Source organism: Macaca fascicularis, chromosome 12 (assembly GCF_037993035.2).
Source record: "Macaca fascicularis isolate 582-1 chromosome 12, T2T-MFA8v1.1".
Taxonomy (NCBI): domain Eukaryota; kingdom Metazoa; phylum Chordata; class Mammalia; order Primates; family Cercopithecidae; genus Macaca; species Macaca fascicularis.
In genome coordinates, this window is record NC_088386.1 from 64,551,531 (window position 1) to 64,565,585 (window position 14,055).

The 14,055-nt window shown below is 36.6% G+C and overlaps 1 protein-coding gene and 1 long non-coding RNA gene across 15 annotated transcripts in view; one reads left to right on the forward strand and one right to left on the reverse strand.

Moving 5' to 3' along the window:
- LOC135966544 (uncharacterized) overlaps positions 1-7,915 on the forward strand; it is a 44,546-nt gene extending 36,631 nt beyond the window's left edge. For 3 of the 6 annotated variants that reach the window (XR_010579908.1, XR_010579905.1, XR_010579907.1), the window contains one exon: positions 6,320-7,915. This is a non-coding gene — a long non-coding RNA (uncharacterized lncRNA). Of the gene's footprint in view, positions 1-3,339; positions 3,551-6,319 lie in introns of those variants that run through there. The other 3 variants (XR_012421196.1, XR_010579906.1, XR_012421197.1) reach the window with 2 other exon arrangements.
- The window catches only part of ABCB11 (ATP binding cassette subfamily B member 11), a 112,738-nt gene that overhangs the window by 63,245 nt on the left and 35,438 nt on the right, over positions 1-14,055 (reverse strand). For 8 of the 9 annotated variants that reach the window (XM_015432329.4, XM_074009388.1, XM_045367203.3 and 5 more), the window contains 5 exons: positions 12,112-12,199; positions 10,835-10,968; positions 9,185-9,356; positions 6,289-6,413; positions 1,830-2,004 (listed from right to left, as the gene is read on the reverse strand). In XM_015432329.4, coding sequence (XP_015287815.2) covers positions 1,830-2,004; positions 6,289-6,413; positions 9,185-9,356; positions 10,835-10,968; positions 12,112-12,199 — 694 coding nt within the window. Of the gene's footprint in view, positions 1-1,829; positions 2,005-6,288; positions 6,414-9,184; positions 9,357-10,834; positions 10,969-12,111; positions 12,200-14,055 lie in introns of those variants that run through there. The other variant, XM_074009389.1, reaches the window with a different exon arrangement.

The window sequence follows — 14,055 nt, forward strand, 5'->3', positions numbered from 1 at the left end:
TGGTTATCCTGCTATTCACTGTCAAGGTTCTCTGTCCTCTGTAGCACGTCTCTATTTGTCTGTATTCATTTACATGGTTACTTATTTACTGCTTGTCTTCTCCATTAAACTGTAAATTCCATCAAGGCAAAAAAGAAAACCCCACATTTCTGTTGCTCACTGTTGAATCCCCTGCATTTTCTAAGTGTCTGGCACATAGTAGATGCTGAATAATTACTTATTGAATGAATAACTGGAAGGACAATGAAAATTAAAGGCATTAGCTACTTTAGCACAAGTGAGCAATAAAGTACATTTGTAATACCTGTTCAGTTAAGGATGTTATTGACCTGGCATTTTAGTAACTCATTATGTTTCACAAATACCTTTATTAGTACATATCTTGGACTGTCATAAAGCTCAGTTATATGAGCTGTTAATTTTTAGCTGAGAGATCACTGACTTTCCATTTTCATGGTATATTTGCTTTTGGACTCAGAAAATCATTTCATAGCTATAAAGTCTTCAGTTAATCTGAAATTATTAAATTGTGGGTTTCATCAATTCAAATGTTTAGCATCTCTTTACTATAAAATGTATAAGTATTACTTGTTTCTCTATAAAATTTCTAGAAGATAACATTGGAAAAACCCTTCTAGACTTTGGCTTAGGCAAAGATTTCATGACCAAGAACCCAAAAGCAAATGCAATAAAACAAAGATAAATAGGTGAGACTTAAACTAAAGAGCTTTTTCACAGCATAAAGAACAGTCAGCGAGTAAACACACAACCCACATGATGCGAGAAAATCTTCACAATCTACACATCTGACAAAGGACTAATATCCAGAATCTACAACAAACTCAAAAAGTGGGCTAAGGACATGAATAGACAATTCTCAGAAGAAGATATACAACTGGCTAACAAACATATGAAAAAAATGCTCAACATTACTAATGATCAGGGAAATGCAAATCAAAACCACAATGTCTCTTGCAAGAATGGCTATACTAAAAATATCAAAACATAATAGATGTTGGCATGGATGCGGTGAAAAGGAACACCTCTACACTGCTGGTGGGAATGTAAACTAGTACAACAACTATGGAAAACAGTATGGAAATTCCTTAAATAACTGAATATAGAACTACCATTTGATCCAGCAATCCCACTCCTGGGTATCTACCCAGAGGAATAGAAGTCATTATATAAAAGAGATACTTGCACACACATGTTTATAGCAGCACAATTTACAATTGCAAAACTGTGGAACTAGCCCAAATGCCCATCAATCAACAAGTGGATAAAGAAACTGTGAGATGTGTATATATGATAGAATACTACTCGGCCAGAAAAGGAATGAATTAATGGCATTCACAGCAACCTGGATGGGATTGGAGACTGTTATTCTAAGTGAAGTAACTCAGGAATGGAAAACCAAACAGTGTATGTTCTCACTCATAAGTGGAAGCTAAGCTATGAGGATGCAAAGGCATAAGAATGATACAATAAACTCTGGGGACTCAGGGGAAAAGGATAGGAAGGCAGTGAAGGATAAAAGACTACAACTTGGGTTCAGTGTATACTGCTTGGGCGATGGGAGAACCAAAATCTCACAATCACCACTAAAGGACTTACTCATGTAACCAAATACCACCTGTTTCCCAAAAAACTTACGGAAATAAAAAAAAAAATTTGTTAAGGTATTACTAGTTTCCGCAGACAGACTCCATAAAATCATTGATGCTTTTTTCCTGAGGACACCAAAATAATAAACAAAACATCTAATCCATGGACTTTTCTGAGATACCAGAAGGAAATGTTATGTCTTGGTCAATAAGTCAAGGTACCTGGACGAGGGTTCCTGGTGTATATTCTCCTTCATCCAGGACAAGTGTGGAGCCATACCAGAAGGCCAGTGCATAACACAGAAAGATGAGACACCACACGAATCCCGTAAAGAATCCCATCACTATCCCTTTTCTAATTCCCCAACGCTGGGCAAACACAAGATTTTTCTCATACCTGTGAAGAGAAAACATTTGAGCCAATTTCAGCAGAAACAGCTCAAGTTATAATGTTTAAGACAGGCCATGATGCAGTGGTTTTACAAAATGATCATAAAATCATCCCAAACACAGCAACTTTAGGAAGAAAAATCTCCAACAACCTTTGTGTAGTTTTTTCAAGTTTGTTTTAACCTGACAATGAAACATGTTGAAAGGACGATACTTAACAAAGCTGCCTGATTGCTGCTTGGATTGCATAGTGAGGTAAGCTTGGCCCCAAGAGAAAAAGAATTTTCAACATAAATGTATGAACAAGAGAGATCTAGTATTACTTGTGTCTGAAGTGTTTCCTTGAGTCACATGACATGTCCCTATCAGAAAATAATGCAACGGGTTCCAAATAAGCAGACCAGACTATTTTGTTTCCAGCTCCCCAGGCTTGGAACTAGTGTTTGCACCAACTCATCTACAACTCACCCATCTTCCCTGTGGCTGAGATGCTGTGTTGTGACATACGGGTCAGGTTCACAGCCATGAGACATGGATAACTGAAACTATGTGGAAGTCCAATGCAAGGAATAGGTTTCAGTAATTCTATGATCTAGCCATTAACAATGGGCATTGTCTCATATATAGCTCAGGCATTCTGAAACCACCTTCCTACATCTCAAGAATTGAATTCATGGAGAACTTTTAACCTTTTGCAGGACACAAACTGAAGGTCTATCCTATGTTTTGACCATTTTTAAAACACTACACTGCCTCTTTTATTGACAATAAAAGATAATGTCTTTCATGGTGGAAGAAATATGCTACTGAAATTTTTTACAAGAAATAAAGAACCTCACTCCACAAACCAAAAGAAGTGGGGAAAAGAGGATAATAAGAGGTTGTAAATCCTATTAATCTTTTTTACTTGGTGGATTTGGTAGCAACTGAGAATAACACCATCTTACCAAATCTACAACACATAAAGTAAGATTTACTATTCAGTTGGTAGTTATTTTATAAAAATCAAAGCATGGCACATAGTAAGTACTCAATAAATACCAGATAAATTAAAGAACAAACAAAATTACATTTTAGACAACAGTATTATTTTGGCCATTTGGGTTTTTCTTTTCATTGAGAGTTAACCTCTAGAATAGTGATCTATAATTTATCAACACTAATTTGTTTTTTGAGACAGGGTCTCACTCTGTCATCCAGGCTGGAGTGCAGTAGCATGATCACAGCTCACTGCAACCTCAACCTCCCCAGAATCAGGTGATCCTCCCACCTCAGCCTCCAGAGTTGCTGCGACTACAGGTGCACACCACCATGTCTGGTTAATTTTTGTATTTTTTTGTAGAGATGAGGTTTCGCCATGTTGCCCATGCTGGTCTCAAACTCCTGGCCTCAAGCAACCCACCTGCCTTGGCCTTCCAAAGTGCTGGGATTACAGGTGTGAGCCACCGTGCCCAGTCTGTTTGACTAAATTGAAATCTTATCAGACTTTATAAAGAACATGTAGCATGGTACCTGAATAAAACGTGTTTAATTAAAAAGGTGTTCAATAAAAATGTGTGAAATAGCATTTTGAATCATGCTGGCATTTCGTTATTATTTTTTAATTGACAAAAGTTACATATATTTATGGTATACAACATGATGGTTTGAAGTATGTATAAATTGTGGAATGGCTAAATCAAGATAATTAACAAATGCATTACCGCACATACTTATATTGTGTGTGTGTGTATGTGGTGAGAACACTTACCTCTCACCTGCCCCCTTCCCCTCAAGGCCCGTGGTACTGTTCTGCTCTCTGCTTCTGTGAGTTCAACTCTGTCAGTGATATCATGGGGTATTTTTCTGTGTCTGGATTATTTCACTTAACGTAATGTCCTCCAGGTTCATCATGTTGCTGCAAATAACAGTATTTTCTTCTTTTTCAAGGCTGAATAGTATTTTATTGAACGTGGCATGTAAATTTACACACACCATATTTTCTTCATTCACTTGTCTGTTGATGGGTGCTTAGGCTGATTCCATATCTTGGCTATTACGAATAATGTTGCAGTGAACATAAGAGAACAGCTATCTCTTGACATACTGATTTCATTTCCTTTGGACATATACCCAATAGTGGGGATGCTGGATCATATGGTAGTTCTATTTTCCATTTTTTGAGGAATCTCCATACTCTTTGGCTGTGCTGATTTACTTTCTCACCAAAAGCGATCTGTGTAACAGGGTTTCATTTTCCCCATATACTTGCCAACACTTGATATCTTTCTTCTTTTTATAATGGCCATTCTTACAGATATAAGATGATATCCCATTGTGGTTTTGACTTTTGTTTCCTTGATGATTAGTGATGTGTGACATCTTTTCACATACCTGTTGTATGTTTCTTTTTGTATATTTCTATTTGTATTTTTTTTTTTTTTTGAGAAATGGCTATTCAGGTCTTTTGACCATTTTTAATCAGGGTGTTTTCTTGTCATTGAGTTGTTTGTGTTTCTTGTATGTATTGGATATTAATCCCTTATCAGATGTATGGTTTACCAATATTTTCTCTCATTCTGTAAATTGCCTCTTCACTCTGTTGATTGTTTCCTTTCTGAAGCTTTTTAGTTTGATGTAATCCCATCTGTCTATTTTTGCTTTTGTTACCTGCCCTTTTGTGGTTGTGCCAAAAAATCATTGCCTAGACCAATGTCATAGAGCTTCTTCCCTATGCTTTCTTTTAGTAGTTTTTCAGTTTTACATCCTACATTGAAGACTTTAATCCATTTTGAGTTGATGTTTGCATATAGTGTGAGATAAGGATCAAATTTCATTCTTCTGCATGTGGATATCCAGTTTCCCTAGCATCGTTTATTGAAGAGACTGCCCTTTCCTCATGGTGTGTTATTGGCCTCTTTATTGAAAATCAATTGACTATAAATGCATGGACTTCTTTCTGGGCTCTCTATTCTTTTTCACTGGTCTATGTGTCTGTTTCTGTGATAGTCCATGCTGTTTTGATTGCTATAGTAATCAAATAATCAAATAATCTAATAATAATCTACTACTTTCTAGTAGATTTTGAGATCAGGTAACATGATGCCGCCAGCTTTGTTCTTCTTGTTCAGAATTGCTTTTGCTATTCAATGTCTTTTGTGGTTGCATAAGAAATGGCAAGAATGGGTATTTTTGTCTTGTTCTTATCTTAGTAGGAAAAGCTTTCAAATTCTCACCCTTGAGTATGATTTAGCTGTGGGCTTGTCATGTGTGACCTTTATTGTATTGAGGTACATTCTTTTTATACCTAATTTGTTGAGTGTTTCTGTCAGGAAAGGATGTTGAATTTTGTTAAATGCTTTTTCAGCATCTATTGAGATAACCATATGGTTTTTGTCTTTCATTCTGTTAATGTGGTATATTACATTTATTGACATGCCTATGTTGAACCATCCTTACATCCTAGGGATAAATCCTAGGATCATGGTGAATGATACTTTTCATGTGCTATTCAATTTGGTTTACTAGTATTTTTGTTGAGCATTTTCACATCCATGTTTATCATGGATATTGGCCTTTGATTGTCTTGTAGTATCCTTTTCTGGCTTTGGTATCAAGGTAATATTGGCCTTGTAAAATGAGTGTGAAGTATTCCCTCCTCTTCAATTTTGTGGAAGAATTTGAGGAGGACTGGTACTAGTTTTTCTTTAAATGTCTGGTAAAATTCAGCAGTGAAGCTATCAGGTTCTGGGCTTTTCTTTCATGGAAGACTTTTTATTACTGATGCAATCTCCTTACTCATTATTGGTATGTTCAGATTTATTTCTCTTTATTTTTCCATGATTCAACCTTGGTAGGTTGTATTTTTCTAGGGATTTATCCATTTCTTCTAGGTCATCCAATTTGTTGGCGTTTGTTTTTAGTAGTCTCTTATGATCCTTTGTACTTCTGTGGTATCAGTTGTAATGTCTCATGTAGGCTTTTCTTTAATGACAGCAAACAGCATTATAGACTGATATGAGGTATAATATGTGTACATAAATACCATCAGATTTTGAAATAAATATCTACTCTAAGTTGGCTTTCTAAAAATTGCCAAGTGCAACATCTTTAAAAACATACTGCTAAAGGCTTGGGACTTCTTATAGTGCTTTGACCAACCTAAATTACTCTGCTTAGCTCCCTCTTGAACAAGTACTTCCTCTGGAGGCCGTAGACCAAGGTTGGTCTGCCACTTTGCACAGACTGAGAGATTCAGGGTACTACACTGATTGATTAAATTAGGGAAACAATCAGATCCCAATTAACCAACCTTTCAACCTCTCTTTTCTCACCACCAAAAGCAGCCACCGTTCTCATTGATGAAATGACTTCATCAGCCACCACCCCTGCTTTGGCATAGGCCTTCAGTTCATAGTCCGTAAACTTGGACACACTCTAAAAATCAAAAAGAAGGAAAGAAAATGTGAAGTCCAAGAAATTAGGTAAGTCAGTCTGTCATTTAGATTCATTTAGCATGTGGCATGGTTTAATACAATATCAGATTCTCACTGTAACATCACTGACAGGAGGAAGAAATCTGGTCCAGATTTGGTCTATGGTAAGCTTCATCCAGGGTTGTTTGTTGATATATCAAAATGACCCTACTAAAAGTAAGAACCTCCTCACAGAATAAATTCCAAATAGGACATTCTGTGAGACTAAAGTGTTTCCGTCATTATACTAATAAAGTGTTAAGTTAGACCATGTCATAGTTCATTGCTATTAGCCAATGGCCATTGCATAATTTATAGACAAACACCAGAGACACATGCAGATATCATGACTGGGTATAATATATGGCATATAACATATAGAGTATAGGCATGATGTTGAGAGATGATTCCAGATGATTCCAGAAAAGAAAGTTCATTTTCACTCAGTTGGAGACGCTCAACTATGCAGTTTTCATTTCTATAAAAGGAAATGAAAAGACATCTGTACTTAACAGTAGACACATTACTTTTTCTAAAATTGACTTGGATTGAGTCCTAGTCAAAACGAACCCCCAGAGAAATGCCTGGCACAGATAAATAAATAAGAAGAGGAAAAAACACATATTGCAGAAGATCAACTAGTTCAGAAATATAAAAAAATATATAACACCCAGATTAAGGGAGTTTATCTTCCAGTAGTTTTTCCAAACTTTTAGCAGCAAAACTCTTATCAAAATCTTAGATGGAATTCTAAGATGTAAGTTAAGTAAGTATTCATAGTAGTTTTAAAAAACAACATATTTATTTCATCAATGTACATTTGATAAAACATGTGAATTAAAAATGTAACAGTAAGGAAAGTGAGGCTCTTTTTTTTTTTTTTTTTTTTTTTAAAGAGCCAGGTTCTTGTTCTGTTGCCCAGGCTGGAGTGCAGCAGCACGATGCTAGCTCACTGCAGCCTCAAACGCCTGGACTCAAGCATTTCACTGGCCTCAGCCTCCTGGGTATCTGAGACTATAGGCACATGCCACCATGCCTGGCTATTTAGAAAGTTTTTTTTGTTGTTGTTGATATGGGATCTCACTGTGTTACCAAGACTTGAGGCTGTTTTTATTAACATTAAAGTTTACATTTGAGCCTAGTGAAGTTGCTCATATAGTTTGCTTTATAGTTGCTTGTAGAAGTTTGTTGTATAAGAACAAGCATACAGAGACTTGAAAGCAAGACAAGACATGTGCAGACCTACAACATTCCAAATCAGTGACATGTTTATGAGAAGCTGGAAATGGGTACTGAGATGACTAGAGAAGCTAAGCCTTAGATCTGTTTAAAACCAAGTGAACTGGGCTATGTTTTAACCTCCAACATGTTGAAATGTGGCCTATGATCCATGTGAGTGTGTATATTACTTTATCACAGGTTTGAAGAAAGAGATTAGTCTATTTGGAAAAAAAATGAACAAAATGTTTGCAAAACCCCTGAAGCTCTTCTGTGGAAGTTGAGGGTTCCCTGGAGTATAGCTGGGAAGTGGTTAGTAGGAAAGACTGCTTAAAGCTTGAATGATATAGTGGATTGAAAAACATATACATCTGTCTTTAGCAATTGATTCTGTGCCTGACACTGCTTAAATGCATATCGTGGATTATTCCCTGAATCATCATAATGTTTTTGGGAGGTATTATCCCTATTTTAAAGACAAAGAAACTGAGGTTTTCATGGGTTAAATGGATTTTTCCTGAGTCACATAACCTGTGATGACCTAGTGAAATGGAGTGAGCTCTTTGCTATTGTCACTTTAAACCATTTTCTATATTATCTGGCAAATGTCTGAGTTATTTAGTCAGTGGACTGTGAGAATGTTTTGCTATTGAGCAATAGGAAATTGGTACCTATTGCTCAATGATGTGTGAGTATGTATGCAGTTTTTCAGTTAAATTCTATTCTAATTTATAGCAAATTTTTAGTATGCCTGATCCCATAATGTGCTATCTAATGTGACTGATCTAATAATAATTTCTCAGTCCTTGGGAGTGTTTTTAGCTGATGTGCTCCAAAATTCCTATTCCTATATGTTGTCCAGGCCTCAATACCTGGGGAACCAAGACAGTGACTGGGATAACTCTTGGAATGGGTCAAATCACTTCTCTCTGAAAGAGGTTATCTGAAAGATAAGATGAAATGGAGAACACAGTTATGATTGCAGAAATCCTTCTTATGTGCTTGTTAATGCTCTGAGTCTGTTGTGCCATTTCAGGGAAGTGCCTGAGCTTGGCAGTACACGGGGAACAATAGGCATATTGGAGAGTGAGTGGGGTTTGGAGTCAGAACCCCTTAGACTTGAATCCTGCTCTGCCAGCGGTGAGTCCCAGACAAATCCCCTTACCTCTCTGAGCCTAGTTTCTTATATTTAAAATGATGCTAGTGCTCACTTTATAAGATTGTTGTAAGGATTAGAGATAATGACTATTAAGCTCCTAATAGTGCCTAGAGAAACAGTGAATGCTCAATAAATGTACTTGCTGTTAATAAAACAATACTTACCTTATTAAAACATCATTAATCCCTATTTGATGAAATGTCATTTGACATTGGGGAGTAATCTAACAAACTACATGAAAATAGTGATAATTATGTTGCTAACTATACTCAGGAAAATGGACTCAAGCTTCACATTTTTGGTTGTTTATGAGGGCAAATGTCTTCCCATGGAGAGATGCAAAAAGACATTCTTACCAGACCAATGGTGGCTGCTCCAATCCCAATGAGAGGGCTGACAGAAATAATAACCAAGGTCAATTTCCAACCCCTGAAAAATCCCAACAGGAACCCACAGATGGTCGAGGTCATGCGCTGAATGAAAAGGGCCATTTGGTCAGCTATGGCATCATTGATTTTATTAATATCACTAGAAACCAGAAAGATTTTGGTCACTAAAGCTGAATTTGATCATTCAAATGTCTTGCTGAAAGTCTCAGTCTTTCTCTTTTAAACATTCCCATCTCTCCATCCCCATCACCCTTGGGTAGCATTAACAGCCTCTCAAATCTTGGAAAATTTGCTGCACCTTGGGATGTTATCAAGCCTCTTTCCTCATTGCCAACCAACTTTGTCCTTAATCTAGGTCTCACAATGGGTACTAATTGCTGATAAAGGCTTTTGGCAACCATCTTATTTGCCTTTTTCTTTTACATGGCTAATATCCTTGCTCTGTCTTGAAAAGCCTTTCTTCATGTCTGCTGAATCCTTTCAGCCTCAAGGTTCTAGTCACATACCTCCTCGTTCATCAATCTTGTATAATCCCCCAAGAAGTTACACCTTTCTCCCTGTGTTCCCATAACACTGTAATTAATGCCTGTGCATGTGTATGTGTGTAGAATTACTGCATTCTGCTTAGAGGCAGTATAGAGTAGCGGTGAAGAGTACAGATTCTGGAGCCAGACTAAGAATTTGAATACAAACTCTTGTTGGGCAAGTTACTTAACCTTTTCTATGGCTCAATTTTCCTGTCTGTAAAATGAGAACAATAATAGAACCTACCCCAGTGGGTAGTAATGAGGATTGAAGTAGTGAATGTATGTAAAGCCTATAGAACAGCGCCTGTCATATAATAAACCATATATGCTAGTTCTGATTATTTGCTTGCACTTCTTATTTCCCCTACTAGGCTGTAAGTGCCTTAAGAGCACAAGTACAAGGTAATTGCTACAGAATATTGATTGAATATAATTATATTAAATTCATATTCCTGAGAACATTTCCTTAACCTCTTGTCCAGATGGAGTGAATAGAGCTTGGAACTAAATAGCAAGAAAGAACCTAAGACATCACCCAGATATTAGGCCATTGTTTCCAGCAAGGTTAGATAACTGTTCAAGGTCACAGTAAGGAGCAGAGTAAGTGCTGGATGAGCAGAGTAAGTGCTGGAAGCTAGGGGTCCTGACTTTCAGTATGCATTATCTACACTGTAGAGTGACTGTCTTTCAGGGGACCTCAAAATTCAGTTCAGTAGGGTTCAACCAATTCTAATTCCTCTCATTTAGAATTCCTGGGTGGCTGTTAATGACCTAAACCAGGTGTAAACTGGATTTAAATCCAGTTTACACCTGGACAGCTAAATAACCTTTTTAACTGTCTTCTATAATACTTCATTTCTAATATTTTAATTGAGGTCTACACACCAAATTGCAGTACCTTGGCTTTCAATTTTTAATGTCCATACTTGACAGTGTATTACCTATGAAAAAGTCATGCCACCTAGGAAAGCCCAATTTAAGAGATGAAACAGGAAAACTGAAAAATACTTTTAAATTGTTATTTAATTTAGAAAGAAGAGTTTTATTATCCAAAATCACACACTAACATACTGTTTTACAAGCTGCTTACTCAGAGAATCTTGTATTCAGCTCCCCCACTGAATTGCAGTCAAACCATCCTATTTCCATTCTCATTATTCTCCTAAAGTAAAATTTTCTCATTTTCTGTGTCTGACGAGCTGCGGCAATGACCCAAAAGCATATCTGGAAATGGACAAAGGAAGGTTTAACATTACAGTGTCTAAAATTTTGTTAATTTCTTCTTTTTTTCAGAAGAAAGTACTTTCAATACAACAGTTGAGAAAAGGGGGAAAATAATTCAGAAAATGCCTCTTCTTGGGAGCTAAGGTGTGAGCTCTGTCATCTGCCTGCTAAAAGTGGAGGTAAATAGAACTTTGGGCAGGGTAGCCTGAGATTTGGGTTTGAATCCAGCTCTGACCCTTAAGCAGGTCCGTGTCTTCTGGACTTTACCCTACAGAGCTTCACTTTCCTCATGTGTAAAAGAAGGCTCACAGAACCAAAAATAAGGCATTATTGTTCTTAAATAACTTTTTTTCCATGCTATTTCTGAGTGAATTTCCCTCCTGAAAGACCTGCCTGGAAGCATTCATGCATAGTTTTCAGGCAATAATTTTCAAGAAATGTAAGACAAAAATTATGACATCAGCATAAATCTAATCTGCTGATAGATTTTCCCAAACTATTTTTTTAAAAAGCCTGTTATTAAAATTCCCAATGCCTAAATGGGAAAAATTGATTCATTTCTCTTTACAAACACCACTGCCTGGAATTCTTGAATGAATGGGAAGGAATTCATTATTTTTCTACAAAAGAAAGCAAAAGATAAAATATTTTTCTTCTTAACAAGGGTTAAGTACCTCCAAGCCCTTCCATCACTTATCTAAAATATGCTCTAGATTCAGCTTTTCAGAATTTGGGTTGGAATGCAGTTTGGTGAGACTTTAGCAATGCGAGAAAAAGAAAGTAAATTTTGTTTTCCTCTATCTCTCCCTCCCCTACTTTCTTCAAGCTACTCAACTGCCCCCTACAAACACACCTGCAAATGTCCATTTCTGGATATAGAAGAGAGGATGAAGTAGGGAAAGGCAGGGGACGACAGGACATTACAACTACGAGTCTATTATTCATCTCTCTGGACAACCACTTGCATCCTCCTAAGTTGTACACCTGAGAGAAGAATCCCTACCCATTCTCTCATGTCCTCTGGAAACAGACTGTAGTTCTTAGGGCTTCTGATTAGCCTAAAGGGTGGCAACACGTTGCATCTCATTGTAATGTCTTTGAGGTCAGATATTGATCTATAAATTATATGGAGGAGATACTAACTTGAATATATCCTGTGATAAGTACTGCGACAGCAATTCCAGCATAGTAACTGGCAAATCTGATCATTTCACTCTCAATGTTCAGCAACCTTCAAAAGAGGGAAAAGAATGTTCATACTTGCAAGTAGGATCAAGCTAAGAGAGATTACATTTGTGGATATAGAGGGATTTAAAAAAATATATATTTTTTAAAATATATATTATATACTTTAAATATATATAATATGTAATATATAATAGATATACTGTATATAGTATATTTCTATTAAACATAATAAGACATTTTATCTATGCAAAATTATAATAAATCCAACCAAATTTCTAAATAGTACCAATCACAGAAAATATGCATATCCCCTTCATTTTTATAGGCAAAGATGCTGGGACCATGAAATAATTAATTAGCAGTGGTTGGAAGCCAGGATGCCCTAAATGGCAGCCCAGGGCTTGGTCCACTTTAGTCTCTTTCATGCATACTCATCATGCAGTGATACAGCAATCATAGGTAAGAAAGATTTTCAAAAGCCAGATAGGCTGTCTGAAAAGAAACTGATAGAATGATATGTGCTGTAAATCAGGAGGCTTACTATTACCTCTTCTAGGAATGCAAGCCAGCTTTTCAACTTCTCTATCTCAGAGTGACACTGAAAAATGTGCCTGTTATCTTCCCATGGGAGAGAAAAGTGTTTTATTAGCCCTGTCTTTTGCTGACTACAGCCTAATCTTCATTCACCAGGACAATTTCTAAGGTTGAAGCCAGACACTTGTGGGAAATAGCAAGAAGAAAAGTAGCAAAGAAAAATACTTCGGCATTTTTCCCAGCAGCACTACCATGTTGCTGCACAGGGCTTGGGATTGGCAGTGCCAGGGAGGGGAGGAAAAAATTCTGAAGTTGCTTTCAGGAATGAAGGCATTCCATAATTAGAAAATTAACATATTGGTTGATGACAGTTATGATCCTCAGGGACAAGTTACATGGTATAGAGTCTACTTTAGAAAATCAGAAAGCAGCCTGTTTAGCATGGGTTCTTCATCCCACACCCTTTTTGCTCTCTGTCAGGCCTTCATTTTGTGGCTTGAGCTTGAATTTTTTTCTCTCTCTATTGAACTCAGATCAAGCATTGCAATAGAATTCATTTAAAACAGAATAAACTGCACTATTAGTCAATATCTTTATTGACTATATTTATATTGAGTACATTTATGCTTGTCTTGCTAATAGATTGCAAGCTACTCAAGGTCAAGGGCTGGGCTTATACTGCTTGTTCACTCTTCCTGAAATCAATAAATGTTTCTGGATTTTGTTTTGACTTTCAAAATATGAATTAGGAAGGGAAATAACTGTTGTGGTCAACCCTTCTGACAACCTCAAAAGCAGCTAAGGTCTCTTGTGCTCACCACATTCCCAGTCTTTCATGATGACTAAGAAGAATGCTGAGATGAACAAGAACTAGAAAATCATAAACTTATCTATGAGGATCTACAATCAGAGGCTCTTATAAAAGCTAAATATCTCTGAATAGAGAGTATACTATACTATTATAAGTAAAAGCTTTCTAATGTATACATGAGTCAATTCTCTTCATTTTCAGTTTGTTTTGGGGTGTCTAAAACCAGAAAACTATAAGTATTTGTCCAAACATTTTACTTAGAGAATAGTAGTTAACAGAGGCTGGGAAGAGCAGTGGAGGGGGACGGATGGGGAGAGGTTGGTCAACAGGTACAAAGTTACTGTTCAGGAATAAGTTCTGGTACTACATTGCATAGTAGGTGACTATAGTTAACAATAATACATTGACTATTTCAAGAGAGCTAGAAGAGAGGATTTTGAATGTTCCTACCACAATGGCATGATAAATGTCTTAGGTGATGGAAATGGTAATTATTTGATTTGATCATTACACATTGTATACATGCATCAAAACATCACATTGTATCCCATAAA